Source organism: Salminus brasiliensis, chromosome 10 (assembly GCF_030463535.1).
Source record: "Salminus brasiliensis chromosome 10, fSalBra1.hap2, whole genome shotgun sequence".
Classification (NCBI taxonomy): Eukaryota; Metazoa; Chordata; class Actinopteri; order Characiformes; family Bryconidae; genus Salminus; species Salminus brasiliensis.
Genome location: NC_132887.1, coordinates 7,793,072 through 7,814,489, shown reverse-complemented (window position 1 = coordinate 7,814,489; position 21,418 = coordinate 7,793,072). Strand labels below are relative to the sequence as shown.

General features: G+C 39.4%; 2 protein-coding genes across 3 annotated transcripts in view; one reads left to right on the top strand and one right to left on the bottom strand.

Annotated features, from left to right (window-relative positions):
• rbks (ribokinase) overlaps nt 1-2,025 on the bottom strand; it is a 45,878-nt gene extending 43,853 nt beyond the window's left edge. The window contains exon 1 of the mRNA XM_072690278.1: nt 1,908-2,025. The gene's annotated coding sequence lies outside the window, so the exon portion shown is untranslated. The remainder of the gene's footprint in view (nt 1-1,907) is intronic.
• A 299-nt stretch (nt 2,026-2,324) lies between these two features.
• Nucleotides 2,325-21,418, top strand: part of babam2 (BRISC and BRCA1 A complex member 2) — a 116,576-nt gene continuing 97,482 nt past the window's right edge. Inside the window, exons 1-4 of one of the 2 annotated variants that reach the window (XM_072689105.1) lie at nt 2,325-2,386; nt 4,776-4,934; nt 5,877-5,953; nt 12,359-12,453. In XM_072689105.1, the coding sequence (XP_072545206.1) occupies nt 4,798-4,934; nt 5,877-5,953; nt 12,359-12,453 (309 nt within the window). In that variant the 5' untranslated portion in view covers nt 2,325-2,386; nt 4,776-4,797. The remainder of the gene's footprint in view (nt 2,387-4,775; nt 4,935-5,876; nt 5,954-12,358; nt 12,454-21,418) is intronic. The other variant, XM_072689106.1, reaches the window with a different exon arrangement.

The following is a 21,418-nucleotide window of genomic DNA, read 5'->3' as shown; positions in this document are numbered from 1 at the left end:
GAACAGACAAAACAATAATGCTATATTTCACTCCAGCACTGCAGGACATTAGTGTAGGCCGGCCGGATAACGTTACAGCTAATAGTTACCATGATGTCTGTTAAACGCTTCAACTAAAAGCTTTTAAGCTAGAATATGCAAATGTGGAGGGACGTCCTCGCTAGTAGGCATATTCTAAAATCATCAACCACACCAGAGCTGGGCAATATGATGGTATTTTATCGTATTGTGACAATATGCTTTTCTAGGTATATCGAGGATCTCGTCCGTGCTTAAAGAACACTGATCAGCTGCGGCTTTTATTACAGACAGTGTAATAAGACTGGTTTAAATAGATGAAGAGCAGCAGATAAAAAATGAATATAAATCTCTGTATTCAGTACGGGAGAGCATCTGAATAGTAGCTATTCAGAATCTGCCGCTACTGGAGTATTTAGTCTATGATTGTGATTATGATGTATAGTGAAAAATGTATTTAAATATAGTGATATAATATTTTTATCATATCGCCCAGCTCTAAACCACGTTCTACTCTACTACTGTACTGTAATGTGAAAGCAAGAAAGTAATCGCTGCACTTCTGATACTTCTGGGACATTGCTCAGACATATTATCTGGTATGATAATTTGCAGCTTTGATTGCAGTGCTTGGTCAGCTGACTGACATATGCAAGATATGGGTTGGAGGAGAAAGCTGCAGGAAGCTAGATATGGTTGGTGACCACTGTGGCACCTGTTCTGTCTGAGGAGGGATAGATTTGGTACTGAAAAGCACCCAATATTGACAATGTAATTGTTGATGTTCATATAGTTGGTCATTTCTATAAGTTGGCCTTTCAATAACAGTAAATATTCGTCACAGCAAAATGTGTCCTCTGCATTTGATCCATCTGTGGTAGTGAACACACACACACACACACACACACACACACACTCTCTAGTGAACTAGGGGCAGTGAGCACACACACACACACACACACACAGACTGGTGGGCAGCCAACTTCAGCGTCCGTGGAGCAGAGACGGTGAAGCTCAGGGCCTTGCTCAAGGGCCCAACAGTGGCAGCTTCAATTCCCGAGCCCGGGTATCGAACCCACAACCCTGTCAACAATAGCTCGGAGCTCGAACCGCTGAGCCACCACTGCCTCTAAATTTCTGATCTAGACATGAACGTTACTCTAGATTTTACAGTCATTTTGGTCAGAATTATCTGATTTCTGATCTGATTTAGTTTCCCAAACACTCACTTGATCTGTTGCCTTTAGCAGGAGGTTATATCTGCTCTTGGTCATATTTCGTTGTTCCACAAACGTCCCTCATCGGTCCCCTTTAGCCACACTAAATGGACAAAAGTATTGGGACACCTGCTTATTCATTGTTTCTTCCAAAATCATTATAATAATCGTATTAAAGAGAGTTGATCCTGCTTTTGTCTGAGTAACTGTCTCTACTGGTCCAGGGAAGAAAGAAATCTTTCTACTAGATTTTGGAGCAGTGCTGTGAGGAATTGATTCCATTCAGAGTCAAGAACCCAAATATTTACTGATTTTACAGGAACAAAAATTGAATTTCATTTAACAAAATTGAATTGACATTGAATTACATTCGAAAGCCTTTCAATAGGGGACAGGTAGATGCTGGCAGAGATGGCAGTGTCTTTAACACAGCTGAAAGGCTGGTGTTCTTCATATGTTTGCAAGACACCTTTTGACAGCACTGGTACTGGTATCAGTCTGAAACCCAAATGAGGGACATTGCCTATGTCTACAGATAAGGCCTGTTCACACAAATCCACACAAGGCAATACTGCAGCACCACTGCATTATCCTTTCCTATTGGCAGTGGTGATCATCTGCACAGCTGGACAGTGAGTAGATTGAGATGGGTTAGAAAAGGAAACCACTGACCTGTGCAGTGCAGTCCTAACTCTACCCCAGCAGCAGGATTAGGAATCAGGAGTGTGTGGGGGTTAAATAAATCAGTCACCACTTTGGATACGAAAGGTTTAATCAGCACACTTCTCCTACTGTCAGAACGAGCTGTCAGTGTGAACCTGAGCCCCAGCCAAAGTTCACCTACTGAACCTCAGGCTCAAACACACACACACACACACACACGTGGCTCGGAGAGAAGCCCCTATCATCTCCTGATTCATTCAAATGGCATTTAAATCTCTCATTAAAAGCACAACAGCACTGTTAACAACACTGAAATACAGCACGTCTACAACAGTCAGCTGTTCACGTTTCAGTCCGGTTCGGTCCGTGCAGCTCAGCCGAGGCAGCCCGGGCACGGCGGTGCAGGCGTTATCGCGGACAGCCCGCAGAAAGACCCCAAAACAAACAGCAGTGCAGGAAGACAACAGCAGCGATTATTTCTGATTAAGGTACTGACATTAAACTACAGAGCGAGGCTTCAGTCTGGAGAGGACCGAATAAACGACACGGACGAAGGATAAAATAGTGGAGCGACTTGGAGAGGTTTTACAGGGCGGAAAGCTTCGTTAGCAAGCCTGTTAGCCTGTTAGCCTGTTAGCCTGTTAGCTAGCAGGGGAGTTAGCCGGTGCTCCTGTTTTCAATCTGAGCTTCAGACCAGCATCTATTAAAAATACAGTTTTTATTTTATAGAATATATGTAGGACAAACTTAGGGGCAAATTTATTATTATTATTATTATTGTTATTATTATTATTATTATTATTATTGTTGTTGTTATTATTTATTATTATTATTGTTATTATTATTATTATTTATTATTATTATTAGCAGAAGTATTATTATTATTATTATTATTATTGTTATTATTTATTATTATTATTATTAGCAGAAGTATTATTATTATTTATTATAAGTATTATTTATTATTATTATTATTATTATATTATTATTATTATTTGTTATTATTATTATTATTAGTAGTAGTAGTAGTAGAAGTATTATTATTATTATTATTGTTATTTATTATTATTATTATTAGACATATTATTATTGTTATTATTTGTTATTATTAATATTAGTAGTAGAAGTATTATTATTATTATTATTGTTGTTATTTGTTATTATTATTATTATTATTATTATTATTAGGAGTATTATTGTTATTATTGTTATTATTTGTTATTATTATTATTATTATTATTATTAGAAGTATTATTGTTATTATTGTTATTATTTGTTATTATTATTATTATTGTTATTATTTGTTATTATTATTATTATTACTAGATATATAGATCATTTTATTGATGGAAAGTTAGGCAGACAGTAGCTTGATAATGTTACAACACAGTAAAATACACACTACAGTGGTTTTCCAAATATGGAGACCATTAGTGCACTATACAAGAATCCCAATATGTAAGGAGGCAGTGGTCAATGTTCAAACAGGTGCAATAGTCAATAGATGATAATAGACCATACATGTCTATAGGTCCATGACAACTACAGTGCCAAGTCTGCCCTTCAAGATTCAAGAGTTTATTGTCATATTTACTGACATAATTCTTATAGATATCAATATAAAAAGAGAGAAACAAAATAGCTATTATATAAACACACACACACACACACACACACGCACCAAAGAACTCTAAAGTAAAGCTAAGTAAAAGAAAAACATTAAGTAAAGAAAGTTAAAGAGTACAGTATAGTATGGTTGCATGTGCAAGTAGAGTTGCTGAGATGTGTAAAGTGCATTTTGCAAGTACAAAGTAAACAGTATTGGTACAACAGTAGCAGCGATATATTTAGTGGGCTTATATTAATGGCTGCATGTCAGAGTTCAGCCAGTTTAGAGTGAAAGAGGGAGCAGGAGGTGTTTACAAGCCTGGTGGCTTGTGGATGGAAACGTCACCGCTAAAACTGAGACTTGCTCCGGTGGTAAACTGAGATACAAGGTGTAATTAACACAAGCTGTAGACTCTCAGAAACTTATCACACTTCTGATGATGTTGTGGATTCGAGTTCTGTCAGACTTCGTCCAGTACAAGACCTCTTCAAGAGTTTTCAAGAGTTTAAAGGTGTTGGAAACTGAACACACCACAGTATGGATTTATCTGGAGCTTTTCTATAGGAAAAAGCTCCACTTTTAAGTGTTACAGTGCTCCATCAGTGTCTTTTGCTAGTCATTATGAGAGCAGCCCCAATGTACAATGTTCTGGAAATACTATGATAGTGAGACAGTATCAACAAAAAGTCGGATACTGCTTTTTACATTCATTTTCCAGTTTTTAGTACTTTTACAGTTTACTGCTTACCTGCATTTAAGGTCACTGGACCTTTGTACCTAAACTTTATACTATCTCAGGTTATTCACTGGACAAGTTCTGTAAATCTCTCTCTCTATCTCTCTCTCTCTCTATATATATATATATATATATATATATATATATATATATATATATATATATATATATATAAATATATATATGTGTGTGTGTGTGTGTGTGTGTGTATATATATATATATATATATATATATATATATATATATATATATGTTCTTTAAGACTTTGAGCGGTAGTTAATATAGGTCAGTAAATTATAGATCTCACTGTTGTGAGTTAAGCTCATTATTGATATTAATGATATATTACCTTTAAATAAGTGTGACTTAATTTGCATCTATCAGCCTGTCGACTGCAGTGACTAGTCTAATACAGATATTTCACTTTTATATGATATCTACATGCTTAAAGCCAGCAGTATTTTTACACTTGTTATTACTTTGGTAAATCTAATATGGTAGCTCATTCTGTTTTGTTACGTTGGTCTTCAGCAGAAAGATCCTTTAACAGAAGATGAACAGTCTTTCTCCAGAGGTGGCGCTGAGCCGGATCTCTCCTGAGCTGCGGCCTTTACTGTGCAGTGTTGTACGCAATGGCCGCGTAGGTTTAGACTCCACCAACTGCTTGCGAATTACGGACCTTAAGACTGGGTAAGTGTTGCTAAATCACAAGAAAAAAGGCAAGTAGAGCCTCTTACTGTAGCAAAAGGTGTCCAACCTCCTAACAGTACTCTTAGCCTTTGAACACCTACTGTATTTCTCGCTGTAGGCAGTGTAGTATGTGTTCAAAAGCCAAGGTTGTTAACAGAAGGTTTGTCTTTCTTAGCTGCAGTAACACTCTTTAATTGTCGGGGAAGAATTTGCACTAGATATTGTAAGATTGCTGTGATGATTTAAATGCATTCAGCCATGAGAGACTTGAGGTCAGGTACTGATGTTCTTCTGGATCACAAATTCCACTCCAGGATTGAGATCCATTATTTCAGAGAATGCAGTTCTGCTGCTCTAGCCCAAGACTGTGGGGCTTTATACTTGTCTAGTGTTGTTCTGGGCCTGGTGACCTTGGGCTTTAGTGCAGCAGCAACAAAAGCATCTTAAATGAATAGTTGTGGAATTCTTAAAATGGCAAAAACATGCTTGGTATCTGAAGCTGATTTCTTTTGTTTTGTTTTATGGCTATGAGACTAATATAATGAAGACAAAAGGGTGCAAGACTTTCATATCTTCACTAGCTTCATGCATCCAGTGCAAAACTAATGATATAAATGTTGAACACTAGAAGTATCTTGGCTAATTAACTGGGTGATTGGGTGGGATATTATGTAAGTTAGTGAACCATATCTTTAAAGTAGGTACATTTACGCATTAGAAAGGGTGTCTGGATGCTTACATATAGTACATATAGTGTTCGGTTTCCCAGACCCTGACTGAGCCAAGTCTGAGTAAATCCATGTCCAGTAAGCCAGCCAATAGTGTAAGTAAGGGAATTGACCAGTGCTCTGATCACTCAAATTTGAATGAAGTTTATTTTTACCAGGAAGATAAATAATATATCAAATAATATACTTAAATCTCCCTGTCTCTTTTCTGCAGCTGTACATCCCTGACGCCAGGACCCTGCTGCGACAGATTTAAGCTGCACATCCCGTACGCTGGAGAAACACTCAAATGTAAGTTGTAGACATTCTGCAGCAGTTCTCCATTAGCGCAGGACCCTGATGTAAGCCATTAGCAGTATGTTGCCATTTTGGATGAGTTTTGACTGTGAATGGATTTGCCGTATTTATCATAGTTAGGAATACATTCATGTTATTTTGTTAAATGGCTTTTATTAATCAGAAAAAAAACAAAACTGGTTTATTAACTATAATATTTAATAGTGTGGTTACGTTGTAATGGTATGCTTTGCCATTTGAAAAAGTTTTTAAACCACCATTATAGGTTTTTTAACATAAAAATACTGAGGACTGAATGCAGGCTGAATTTGAACACCACAGCCAGTGACAGGAAGGATTACACCAATCCAACAAAGTCGTTTGTTTGGTTGAAAGCAGTGCCAGCCTATGGTAGAGTACATCAGTCAACTGTTCAGTCTAACTGTTTTATAGGATAGGGGATATGGGAAAAGCTTGTCTTTGTCTCTTAATCAGAAACAGTTTTGTAGTTTCTTTGATGTTCATGATGCCTTCAAATATCAGATTTATCAAAGGCCAAATGCATTCTGAGCCAAAAATGTGTTATCATCAGTGTGTAATAAAAAAAGGCCAGTTAGAGGACAAAAACTGCAAAGCAGTTCCTAATGATCTTTTGTCCTGGGAACCCACTGCCCTGCACAGTGCACTACTCCCTGTCCCAACACTCCTGCTCCAGCTCATGGGCTCAGTCAGGAAAATAAGGTTTTCAGAAAACCATTCCTTCATAGTAGCATGATTTGTTCTCTGCTTGTTTGTTTGCCCTTTTGAACTCTATTTAAACTAGGGTTTCACAATGTCAGACTTTTTATTTTCATACTCATATAGAGACTATACTGTTACATCACCGAACAAAGCTATGACCAAAAATGGAAAACTCTTGATTGAATGAATGCTTAGGGCCAGTTTCCTGAACAATTATCAAGCCTAGTCTTGGCCTAAATTGCTGTGAATCACAATTAGAAATGAGTGTAGGCTCAGTGTTGTATAGACTGAGTATCAAATGGGAATTCCAGACAGCTCAGTGGTTGGAGTGGAGTTGTAAAATGGGGTTTAGTGAAAAATGGTTTAGAAACTTAAAGAATAGATTTTCTTTACAGTGGTGGTGATGGTAAGCAGGGCTCACAATGTCTACAAAGCAAATCTAGCCATTGTATTTGCTGTCTATAAGCGTTTGAACTTTTCAGATGTCTAGATGTCTAGAAATGCACGCTTCTTGAGAATGGAGTATTTCAGACCAACCCAAATATTTTTATTGTATTATATTTCTTAAAGTCTGTACCTTTGCACCTTTTAACTGGGACTGGGATGTGTCTGTAATTTTTTGCTTGTGAAATTTCATTCTTTTCCATGAGATTCGCAGCACACCACTTCTGGGCGAGTTCATTTCCCCTGCTGACTTCTGTGTGGAGTTCAAATTTAACTGAATTAAGGAATAAAAAAAAAAATACAAGATGAAAACGTGAGTGAGTTTAGCTTTGGTGAACTTTGCCAGTGCGCTCTGTACTGTCTCTGTTCTGTCTGAGCCAACATGGAGGAATCTCTGATTGCTTCAATTTCAAAAACAGGAGATATTCTACAGATCTTTTTATGAGGATTCTAAAATACTACACAGACGAGAGGTAGCAGGGTACACAGTTATTCGGGAGGTGGGATTAGATGGTAATGATCTTTTCTTCTGGTGTTTATAGAAGTTTTGATAGCACTTTAGCTGGTTTGTGAAAATGCAGAACCAAAAGGAGATCTGTTCATCTTTGTTTTTTCCTTTTTGATGTGAGTCCACCAGCTTTGACTGACTGTCTACAGCAGTATGACCTCCAACAATGAGCCATCAGACAGGATTTCTATTATATGGATGAGTTACTGTGGCGTGTTAGTCATTTTTCTATAAGTGTGCTTGTTGACTGTGGCACTCGACCACAGAAAGTAAGAATCTGTGAAACTGTCCAGCATGGCTGTTGTGTGGTCATCACTTCCAGTCATCTGGTAGAGTAATGCCAGGCATGACAACTCCATGGTGTTACTTAACTTCTAAGCTCTGATTTTACTCATGTCTCTGATGGCAATGCAGTAAACAAATGTCCCTTTGATTTACAAATACGCCTCAGAGAACGTATGAGAGGGTTTATTTGTGACGCTTCCAAGTACCACAATTCAGTGAGAAGCTGTTTAATGTTACCAAATGGGGCTTGATAGTAATTATAACTCAGCAGTGATCTTAATTGAGTGTTCCGGTAATAGGTGTGAGTCATGAAGCACTGAAGTAGCAATCCTTCTGGCAAACATGTGTTCTTTACAGACAGACTTGCTTACAGAGCTCAGTGAGGATGAGCAGGAGCCTATAGGTGGATCTGGGCTGAGCAGAACGGTACATTAGAAGGTCCCGGCGGTTAAAGTATGTTGCCACCTGCTCATCCAGCATTTCTTCTGACGAGGTTGTGCACATTTGCAGCACTGATGGCCTCTGCTTATTTGAAAAGGCCTTACATTAGATGTTGGAACATTGCTGTAGGGATTTGCTTGTATTCAGCTTTAAGAGCATTAATGAGGCTTCAGGTTTTGATATTGGATGATTAGCTCTGCTGCTTCAACTCATTCCAAAGGTTTTGAATGGAGTCCAATGCTGTGGCCCTATTTCCTCTCTGTTGGCATTCATTGGGTATGGTGACCTCACACTCCTGCATGGTTGCCCCAGAGCGTCCCATTCTAGTGTTCCTCTATGAAGATTATGTCAGCTGAGGGTGCAAGTGAACACGTCACTGATTAGAAGGGTTGTCAGGATACTCTTGAACACCGTCAATGTGGACTGAGCAGAACTGATTCAGTTCAGAAACCAGCTTTAGAAAAACTTTCCTAAAAAAATAATAGTTCATAATAATGTTCTTAAATGCAATTCTCCACAAAAATCTTAAGAAGTTCTCAAATATTTTATTAATATATTCTTAATTATTTTCTTAAGATTCTCTTAAGACACTCATTGTTTTCCTATTTAGGCCAATTGTAACATAGGCATGTATGCTGTATTGTAAATGTAAATTGTAAATAGTAGATTTCCACATTTAATATTTAATTAAACAGAATAAAACAAGGTTTGGTCACTGAAAATGTTTCAAATTTGTTTCTGCTTAATCCTGTTTAATTAAATATTAAATGTGGAAATCTACTATTTGAAATGATCATTTGAGAGCCATACCTACTGAGGTCTTACACTTGAAGACAAGGCCATTGTTAAGAAAGAAAAAAAAGCAATTTGTTTCTTAAGACACTTTTGTGAAGCTGACCCCAGTCTTTTTAAATAACAGCAAACTGATTACTAGTAGTGTTGCTTGGTGTTGGCATCCTGAGCTTAGAAGGAACTTCTCCAGATGTTTGATAGAGAAGGCTCTGCATGGCCTACAGGGTTTCACAAGTTTTAAGACTACACATCCTGCGTAGTTTCTCATCAGGGGAAAAAAAGCCTACAACTAATGTCAATTTGGGAATAGATTCCTGGTTTTAATTTCACAACAGCCAGTGGTTGACAACTCCTAGATGACTCAAGCCTGTTTCATAACTCCCAGCCATTCTGGGGGTGATGACTTGCTTGGACATTATTCACTCCGCTGTAACACATTATCACAGTTATGCCTTTCAGAAAATGCTTCTGTAACCACTGAATTGTACATTTGTTTGTTTACTGGTTTGATGGCACATCCAACGTCAGAATCCATCCCAAAACAATTATCTGGTTATTCTACCTGATTTATGTCCAATACATTTGCCTCAGTCAACAGGAAGTATTGAACCATCAGCTCTTATTCCAAGACTATAAAGAAAAATTGAGCTGCATTAGCTTTGTGAGGTCCCTTTCATGCTCATAATGGGCAGCATATTGTGTAGCACCTCTGTGTGGGTCTCTAATTGGAAGGTGCAGGATATGAAGTATGCATTAGCAGAAGATTCTTGCTGAGGGCTGCTGATGGTTGATGAATTTGAAGTAGGCCTTTCTGTTGCCCCTTCCTGCGGATGGAAATCTGTTTGTTTTTTCTGGGCTGTGAAAGCCCTGGCAGCAGCAGTGCTAGCGGCCTGCTGTTTGCATGCAGAGGCATGACGCCCTGAGTAGTGCACAGTATTCCCGGTTTTGCCACAGCTGGGGCAATATTTCTCAAACATCCCTTTGACTCATTGCCTAAAGGCCTACCTTCAGGGGTGCTTCATAAATCCGTAGCACTCTTGCTCCCATGACAAAGCAACATCGTCATAAAAGGCTCGGGTAGCTGGCAAAGACTGGGTTGTCTTTCCTCCAACTAGGCTCCATCTGTGGAAAACTACTGCCTTGTGGGTTTGCTTTGCTCACCATTCGTTTCTCTCCGTGGAAGAAAATAAATAGAGGTAGAAAAGATCAAACACACAAAACATAGGTTTATATAACTGCTGTAAGAGCCTCAGTGTTATTGACCCAGTTTTCAAGGCGGCTTCTCGACTAGTGTCGAGTTGACAGAAGGGCCGGACTGATACTATAACTGACCAGTATTGGGTTTATGGGGTTAATCATTCTGACAACCAATCATATCAGCTGGTGTAATTTTGAGATTGAAATCATACACTGATCAGCCATAACATTAACACCACCTCCTTGTTCCTTCACTTACCATATAGGAGCACTGTGTAGTCCGTCTGTTTCTCTTCATACTCTGTTAGCCTCCTTTCACCCTGTTCTTCAGTGGTCAGCACCGCACAGGATGCAGATCTTATCTGGGTGGTGGGTCATTCTCAGCCCTGAGCTGACACTGTTATGGTGGTGGTGTGTTAGTAGTGTGTTGGATCGGACACAGCAGTGTTGCTGCTGGAGTGTTTAAACACTGTGTCCACTCACTGTCCACTCTATTAGACACCCCTACCTAGTTGGTCCATCTTATAGATGTAAAGTCAGAGACAGAAGCTCATCATCTATAGCTGGTCAGTTTGGGTTGGTCATCCTCTAGTTTTTCATTAGTGGTCACTGATGAAGGATGCTGCCCACAGGATGCTATTGGCTGGATACTTCTGGATGCTGGACTATGCTCAGTCTAGCAGTGACTGCTGTGTCTGGTCCATGCGTACCATCAGCGCAACACACACTATGAACACGCCACCACCATGTCAGAGTCACTGCAGTGCTGAGAATGACCCACCACCCAAATACTACTCGCGGTGCTCTGTGGTGGTCAGTCCTGTGGTGGTCCTGACCACTAAAGAACAGGGTGAAAGGAGGCTAACAGAGTATGCAGAGAAACAGATGCATACAGTCTGGAATTATAGAACTACACAGTGCTCCTGTATGGTGAGTGGAGCCGATCTAATGATCAATGAGTATCCCTATTGGAAAGCTATTGGAGACCCTTTTTGCTTTCATTACCATTGACTTTGTGAATTATTCACACAGTAGAGTTCTGTAGATGGTTGGATTATTTAAAGACAGCAGAATGAAAACGACTTTTTTCAATGACAAATCTCGGCTGTGACCTGTAGCTCTGAGATTTACAGCTGTGTGATGATTTTATTGGTTAATCACAGGCCTAATTAAACCCTCCAGATTGTTCAGCACTGTTTCACTCATTTTTAAAGTTGGAAAGCATAAAGTGTAACTGTGAGCTGTGAAAAGCATTGTTGCACCTGAGCATATGACTGCAAATACCTTTTTACCATCACACCTCATGTTATTGTGTGAAATCCCTCGAAAAGCGCTTGCGTACCATATTTGTTAGCATTACCTACACAGAATGTCCAAATGTTTGTGGACACTCCTTTTAACGAATGCATTCAGCTACTTTGACTTGCACCCATTGCTGACACAGATGTATGCGTGCACACACACACACACACACGCACACACACACAGACATATAAAGCTTGTTTAGTCCCTGTAGAAAACTACTGTCAAATAGGACTCCTTGGAGCAGATGAACATAAACCTTTTGGCATCATGCCTAATGCCAGGCGTGGGCTAGAGGGGTATAAAGCTTTGAGCTGTGGAGCAGTGGACCTAACTGTGTTCTCTGAAATGATGGATGGTGCTCCATCCAATACTTTTGGAATGAGTTGGCGAGTTGGGGGTGAGGTGGGATGGTGATCATCCAACATCATGATCTCACTAAAGCCTTCCAAAAACCTTTCCATGGACAGTAGAGACAGTTACTCCAACAAAAGCAGGATAAACTCTTTTTTTTTTAATACCCTTGATTTCAGAGGAAACGGTGAATGAGCAGATGTCCCAATATTTTTGTCCATAAAGTGTTCCTAGTCATGCTATAATTTAGAGAACACTGGTTTGTATTGTCAGGGTGAAAGCAACAGGGATTTATAATAACATTAAATTGGTCTCAGTATGACGGCCCCCTTTTTTTTGACTAAATGTTTTACCAGGGGACATCATCTTTAATGCCAGAGACCCGGAGCTGCCTCCTGACTTCATTTTCGGGGAGGATGCGGAGTTCTTGCCAGAGCCATCTGAGCTGCCGGTAAGTCTGTTGCAATGAAAAGCTCTTACAAGTTTCAACTGGGAATAGTCATGGAAATAGATGAACTTAAATCTGGATCTGAGATGTACTTTGTCAAATGCAAAAAAAACGCACTTCTAAGCCTTGGGCTTTTTTATTGATTATATGTAACAGTGGTGTGGACAAGTGTGGTGTAGCAGACAGAATTTGTATTGGAGATGCTTCAGTAGAATGAATCCAATGTTCCCTTCATCAGTAAAGTTTTAAGGTAGGAATAGTGCACAACATAAAGATGGACTGTTAAGTGTGTGTGTGTGTGTGTGTGTCTGTGTATACACAGTACTGAACAAAGATTTTGGACACCTGAGGTCGTTTTTTAAGATTATTTCGCACAGCAATAAAAACCTCCAGGTCCTGTTAGAACAGATTCTGAAGTAAGTAGGTGAGATCTTGTAAGCTAGTCTGAAGAACAGAGCTTGGTTCCAGGTTTCTCCTGGACGCCCCCCAGTCCAGCCAGCACAGCTTGGATGTGTTTAGTTCCATCAGCAGCAGCAGCTCACCTGATTTACCATCATTAAGCCCTGGTTTACCACCAAACCAGGTGTTGATCTGAGGAGAACTCTAAATAATACTAGACTCCATGAGGAGAACTTTGGAGATGTTCTAATGATGAACACAGTGATGGAGAACCACCACCACTTTCTGTAGGAATGATATTAGTGTTTATTCTAATATTAGTGTTTTACTGTGGAAATAAACACTTACTGCCCAGATGTGGAGCCTTTTTATTCATATTTTATGAGGTCCCTTTAACATTTGCACAATGCCAAGGATGTCCCGATCAGTTTAACCCGACCTTTGTGTTTGTATTAATAATCCAGCCCCACAGTTTAGTTAGGATGAGTTGCTGATTAATACAGTCAGCATAATCCCTTTATTTTTAGTATCAGTTTCTATAATGATAATAATAATTCTGGACTGATTGATTTAGTTTAGTCAAGACTTTTATTAAAATTACATTATATTGGGTTTAATATCTTATAATCCATATTTTATAATTCTTACATCTTATAATGCCGGAATGTTATTAGTATTTATTTTAATATTTTACTGAGCAAATAAGCACTTATTTCCAGATAATAGTTCTTAATGTAATTGTGTTTTATTTAGCCTGAAAAATCTCTTTTACTGGACCATCTTGCCTAGATTGGGAGTATCACATTTAACAAATTGGTCTCATGTAGACAGACATTACAAACACTCGGGGGGGGGACGACTTTCAAATGTCACTTGCCCACTTTCACACCTTAATGACACCCATTGCTTAAGTAATAAATCTTTGTGAAGGAAATTCCAATTAAATGGAGTAACATATCATCACTGTTGGGAAAAAAAACCTTGTTTCAACATTTTGGCCGTTTTTCACTCTTTGTCATAATGTGAATCCGACAGTTCTTTACATTGTATTACAAATTCATGATAAATGCACCCATAGAAATACTCCAAAATGACTCATCTTTTTACATCCATTAACGTCCATTGAAAATTAAGAATGCTTTTCCTGTAAAGTTGCCATTTTGGAGCTGTATGCACTGTCAGAGAGGGCAACACTTTGCTTAAACTAATCAGTTGTAAGCAACACAAAGGCACATATCATCACTCTCACACAAAAATTAGAGACTTAAATAGGACACTGGCCTCCGTCTTTAACCCATCTGTGTAGTGAACACACACGTACACATTAGTGAGCACACAGGCTCAGAGCTGAGCTCGGGTATCGAACCCACTGCCCACTCATTTCCATTATGAGCGGGCCAATAAAAAATGATCATTTTACATTGACTTCCATTGAAAGTTAAGTTTTTTTCAATCAGCAAAAAGTACTATTTTGGAGATGTGAGGTTTTTTTTGTGTGTGAGCAAATACCTATTCTTCTTTTGCTTTTATTTCTTGCATTTTTATTGTGTAATTTTTTATTACTGTTTTACTTTTTTATTGTAATGCACTTTGAACTGCATTTTAATCTACGGATGATTCTATATGAATACATTTTTTAATTATTATTATTATTATTATTATTATCATTCAGTGCTTGCCACTGAAATCTGCTACTGAAAATATTGCAATGCAAGCACCCTGAAATGAAAAGCATTAAAAAGTAAATGCACTTAATTGGTCTCAGTAAACTCCACCATCTTCAATACTTTATGCATTCTCTTACCGGTGTGTATTACATGGATATATATGTATATATATAATAAATCAAAGAATCCCTAGTTGCCTTTGAACACGTTCACTAAAGCCTGCCTTTCAGATAAACACAAACATAAACAGAAAACCAGAAAGAAGCACGAGGCAGCAGAACAATGGAGCTGCCATGATTCAGTGCCTTTGAAGCAGCAAGGCAACAGAGACTTAAGTTGTTTTGACTTCCTTTTAAGCGGTTCGTTAAGTCAGATGGCTGGTATTGATATGCGTGGCTGACTCAGCAGCCATATTTGACCCTTAGGCCTCCTGTTTTTTTCTGTTCAGAGCGAGCGTTGGTGAATTGCATAAGAGCTACATCTGCCCCTGCAGTGATGTAAATATCCACCTTATGGGGGAGACTGCAGGCTTCCATTGCGAGTACATGGTGTGCAGTAATCAGAGCTGCTGATAGTGATGACCCGTTTAATAACCACTCTCTGTCATAATGTGGGATGTTTCCTTTTTCCTCCATTGTTGAAAATAACGTCTTTTTATTTGTTTGTACGCGAGCTTGGGTTTCCATTTGTGTCAACATATTTACCAAACTGCGGCGCAGCATTTGCGCTATGTCCACAAACTGCATGTTTTGCAGTTGTCTGGCAGGTGGACTGATTTGTGGGCAAACTGACAAGCAGGTAGTTCTACAGACAGAGCACTGGAAAAACCTGCTGCTGAAACCCAGGTGAACTTTTGGGTATTTCACAGCTTAGCACTATTCCAAGATCACAGTTCGTTGGCCAAAAAAAAAAAAAGAGAAAAAGGAGACTGTGAGCCACTGTTCTTGCACTGGAAGAAGACACCGGCCTCACAAATGTTTCCACCATTGCTATGTTACTTTACCGCTGGTAAAGTATAAAGAATAGTTGTCACATATGCTCTAATCCTGGCATGTCTCAGCTTAAATGACTAAAAACTTAATATTAGGTAGAATTAGGTAGACTTTAGTTTTGGGTGTTTAAACCAACCATATCATTGTTGCACTTTTTACTTTATGACTTAAAGTAAATCTAAGCTGTTCTGTACATTCTTTATTTCATGAGAAATAGACCAATTGAAATGGTCCAGACTGACTTCTGAACTGTGGAATGAAATCTTTTAGATTGACTTCCATTTAAAGTGAAGAAGGTTTCCCCTTATTGTGTATGATACCAATTATTAGATGCACTCCCACTTATTTTCAGCTGTTTCTGCATGACTGTGGTAACTATGGGCCTCATTCGTCAACTATTCTTGTGTGTAATGCCCTAACACTGCTTTTTGCCCTCAAAATACTTTCAAAGATAATTTATTCTTAAAACCCATTTAACACAGTTTTTGCGAAGATTCTGACATTCACCAATGTTTTCTTATTTGAGATTTGTTCAAGTTCAAGGACAGTGGGTTCAGTCATTATAAGAGCATTATAAGCACAATTCTGCGCTTTAAAAACACATCATGAATCTGAATCTGTAGGCTTTTTGTCAGGACTATGCGAACTATAGTAACAGCTAATTACGATTCACAGGAAATATTAAGTAAAATCATTTAAAGATTGATTATATTAATTCAGACAATGACTGTCCTGCTTTGGCACATGTGGGTTACGCTGGGAGTGTGTTTTTCAAGTGCTTTCACTGATAATATCAGAAATTCATTGTGAACTAGAACTGATTCACATTGTAGTTTTATAATACTTGAAACCTACCAAAATGTCTCTATCTGTCAAATCTTCATGCTTTGATAAATGAGGTCTCAGAATTAGAATTAGGATTTTGTCCTTGCATAAGTTTAGGGTTTTAGTGAATACGACTGGGCAGGGCCTCCTGTTGCCCAACCACAAGATGCTGAAAGCATTTTTCTGGGCTTCTGGTCCATGTTGACATGATTGCATCACTCAGTTCCTGCAGATTTTTCAGGAGCACCTTCATGCACCATGCCCCTCACATTGTACCACATCCTAAAGATGTTCTATTGGATACAGACCTGCTGACCAAGAAGTCCACAGAAGAATACTGAACTCATGTTCAGGTCATGTTCATGAAGCCAATTTGAGATGACTTTTGCTTGGGTGTTACCATGCTGGAGGTTTAAGATACTGTTAGAAGACGGGTAAATTGTGGTCATGGATGGATGCATGTGGTCAACAAAGATGCTCAAATAGGCCAAAGTGTACCAAGAAAACATTGCCCACATCATTACACCACCACCTGAACGAGGAGGTGTCCTAAAGTGCTCAGTGAGAGTATGTTGCACCAAGGGTACCTCCTGTGTTAGCTATGATGCAATGCTTTCTAGACAAAACATAGCATGTTAGCAGCTATTTTGAGAAACTGAAAGTGAGCTCAGCCTTTTTTTTTTGTTTGCATCATTTCGGTGTTTACATTTGTAAATTCAGACTGGCGTGGACATGAACACAACAAGTCCTGGTTAGAAAAGAGTTTTATGGCTGTTTTGACACATGGGGCTCGCAGCTGGGAGCTCGGCTGTCCAGTCGAGACGCTTAGGTGAGTTCAGATCCAGTCTGCTGGACTATTTTTGTGACGGTGGTTAAAAAATCCCCTGCTTGTGTCAGAGTCTGGAAGACGATGCATATTGCTCACCATCTCCTAACTCCAGCTGGAAACGAGGGGGAAGCACCGTTCTGCCAGAGCTTGGCAGCTGCCCTGTGTTTACCTTGGTCTTTGCTACGGAGTGTGCACACCTACACGTTTCTGTTTGGGGGCTAGATTTCTCCTCTCTACTTCAGTCCCCACTTATGCTCTGCTTCTGTTCTCCTTTGCCTTCTTGTTTATCCAACTTTAAGAAACCCTTCCTTCCAAGACGAATTCTCTTATAATATTGCCAGATGTTATTTTTATAAAAGCAATGATCTCATCAAGTATTATCTTCGAAGCTAGGAACTAAACCAAAGGTTAGATTCTTCACCTGGTTTATGTTATCTTGTCTGCTGTTTCTCTCAGAGATGGATGGTGTGGGATGGTCCTGCCGGTCAGCAGAATGTCGTATTCCTGGCCCTCAGCCGTGCTGACTTTTTTTTTCTTTTGTAGGCAAAGGAAGTGTCCTGATCTTTCTGTGGGATTTGCCTGCTCTGTTTGTAACGTTCCAGCTCGGGTGCTCGGCAACACGATTACGAGAACTTCTTGTCACTTTATCTACAGCTGGAGAAGGGACACAAACAGCAGTTGCTTTGTTTTGGACATTGTGTTGGGAGCAGATTTTACACCCAGGTTCGTGCAGTGTGCTGAACGCAGCGCACAGGCTCTTTGACAGCCCTAGGCTTGTTTTTCACCTGAGGCAGTAAACATTGGGCCGTTCTCACATCGCTTTGCGGAATTCCTGACGTCTCAGTAAAATGTTTGTCCTGCTTACGGTCTGCCATGGATATTAATAGCCGCTAACCTCCGTGTTGTTGCCTTGGCCCGAGCCGTGGAATAAAAATGGAGCTGACACCGCAGCATTTATGGATGAAAACAATCTGGTCTTAATGAGGCCTGTTTCCAAGATGAGATCGCTTTCTGAAGACTGGCAACTTTCCCTTGGCGTTTGCAGTCTTTGCTGAGGAATGCTTCTCTAAGACCTGTCTCCATATTGCCCTGTAACTGGGTTTTAAACCACCTGAGGCACATCTGCCAATAGCATCTAATTAAGTTAAAGCACTACTGCCACAAAATTAAAATGACACTGCTTATATTCATATTCATTTCTAAGTCAGATGTTCCTCAGCCATGTCATTATTTTACTGTGTACTCTCCTCTGGTTTCCTGTAGCTGCCCACTTTAGATAAACAATTTGTGATACCATCGAAGCCTTAAAGAGAAACTGTCATTTAGATATGTTATAGTGTCAGGTGAAAAGTTCTTTTTTAGTTGTCAGATCCATTTCAGAGTACAAAACGAGGACAAAATCGCACCAGTGACATCAGACAGAGAAAGAAGTCTCCTAACGCTCATTCAGTCACTCAGTACTAACTTAACCTCTTCAAACTCATTCACCCCCCAAAACCAGCGGAAAGCCAGACTGCCAGGCTATTCCCAACCAGGAATGAAGAACCAGCAGTGAACCACAGTGTCTAGAGACATGTTTACTTGTAATTTGCTTTATAATGACAAAAGTATTGGGACTGCTAATTCATTGTTTCTTCTGAAATCAAGGGTGCTAAAAGAGAGTTGATCCCATTTTTGTTGGAGTAACTGTCTTAACTGTCCAGGGAAGAAGACTTTCTACTGTGACAAGAGTGTTAGTGATGTTAGGATGTTGGATGATCACCACCCCAACCAATTGTAAGGAGCAACATCCATCACTCCACAGCTCACACGTCTGTAGCCCACACCTGGCATGAGGAATGGCGCCAATAGATTCATTATAATCTGCTCCAGAGAGTCCTATTCTATTGAGAGTATGTCTCTACAGGGACAGGCCAACTGTATGTGTCTGTGCATTAGTGCAACTTAAAGCTAGCGAACTGCATTCACTAGAAGAGGTGTCTGCAAACATTTGGAAATATAGTGTACATATGGATGTAATGTGAAGTGGCTCAAATTTGTAAGGTAGTCACACAAGCTTTGCAGCAGTAATTACTTAGACACAGCCTTATCTTAGTCTTAACTCAACCATGGGTTCAAAAGTCCACATTTTCCGTGATGCTTGTTCAAAAGTTTTTGAAACTTGAAATCTTCCCTGCAATCTTTAGACTTGTTTTTAACACATGTGAATGTTCTTCAGTGTAAATGATTAAGAAAGCTGACATCTTTGTTTACAGAATATTGCTTGAAGCTAACTTCAGGACTGTGTTTTTATTCACATTGCATGACCTTCAACATGTTTGTTAATTTCACAGAATATTACATCCATAGAAATTAGAACGGAAGGTAGCTACTAGTGCTGAGTGACAGGTGATGGTTCTAATGGTGGAAAAGTAGCATGGAAGATGGTAGAATCAGTGACCCTCATTCAGCAATATTACTCTTCCACCTCAGCCCACATGCTCCCTTCACTTTCAGACTTCTGTATCTCTCAGCTTGTCCAGAATTGCATCCACTTCCCCGGACTGTAGGAGCACCGATAGGAGTCTTGCCCAAGGATCTTGTTAGTGTAATGTAGTATGCTGGCTTGGGTGGGAGGTCCATACCCCAGTCTACAACATGGAGGGTGGTAATGTTACCTAGAACACTACACTAAATGATCTTTTGGCTCCAGCCTAATTACACCAGCAAACAATGCATTGTCTGAGTGGGCAACAAAGCACTTTTGTAAGGCGCTCTGGATAAGAGCATGTACTAAATGCAGCTCAGCTGAATGTGAGTTGGTTAGAAACAAAAGGCTTGCTTTTTTTAAACTAAGCAATACTCTTCATGTGGTCTCCACAAAGGCCGCACAGAAGTGAAAACGTACCCTTCATTATATTTGCTAGCCACCCAGATAAAAATTAGAGACAAAATAGAAATGATGCATATGGTCAGCAGTAAACCGTGTGTGTTGTGGTCAGCCACACCAGCACATCATCTTCCATTTGCAGCGCATGCTCTCATACATAATCTCTGTGTTGACCGCAGGATTTAACTCACCACAACACGCTAAAAGTGCTGCTTTTGTTTAGTTTACCACACACTGATAAACAAGCGATAAATACCAATGACACACATGTATTTCACTCCTTTAGAATCACGCTCCAACATGTATACAGGCAGTGCTACCTGTGGCTTTTTATGCCAGTGAAAGAAATTGTATTATTTGCCTTTCGATTGCCTTAATGCTGAGTATCAACCAATACTGAGCCAATCTTTATATTTCTGTAAATTATACAGCCATGCAGTTCAAAACAGATGTGCTGCTAATTAATTATTAATTATTAGTTTATATAATTAGACATTCTGGGCTGATTTATTAAGTTTAGTTGCCAATATTAAAATTGTATAATTTGTTAATATTTTATACTAAATTTAGATCTCGCTGATAATTTAGCTTCCAGTTCCTTTAAAACACTGCAGTCAAATCACTTCATGTGTATGTGTGTGTTGGGGTACTAAACCAATATTTTTTTTTACAATTTTTTGTGGATTATTGATGTGAAAGAACTGTTTAATAATAATGTGGTTTGGTTTACTATAGTGTGAGAGCATTAGGCTCCTCCTCTTGCTTTTAAAAGCGTTGTTCAGTATTATACCACCGCTGGTAAACAGAGCATTGCTGACATTGTTTCATTTGTTTGTTGATTATTCAAATTTTCTCCCAGTTTGCTACTGCCAATAAACCCGTTGGTATCTCCCCCTAACACTAGCAATGCTCCCAACACTAGGAGGGGTGAGGACTTCTCATGTCTCCATTGCAACGACGGACACAGCCACACATACAGGATGCAGCCGAGGACAATGTTGGATCCTCAGCACCACTGCACCAGCTAACAGGCGCCCTCTACCCACCCAGAGAAAGCCCAATCAATTGTGCTCATTCAGACTCCAGATACTGATGGCAAGGCGGCATAGTTCGGCATTTCAACTCGTGACCCCCAGGCCATAGTGGTAGCCATAGTGGACTGCTGAGCCACACCCATTGCTCACTATCTGTCTAGCCATCATTTACGAGTGACGGTGTAGTGGTAGTTCCTTTCCCCACATAGGGTTGGTGGCAGCAGAAAATAGGCAAATATCTGGAGGAAAAGCATCTCAAATCAGCCAAAGCACTAGAACCACTGAGCTTACGTTAACTTGTCATCCTCTGCTATAAAATAGTCCCACACTGCAGACTCTAAACTGTTCTGTTA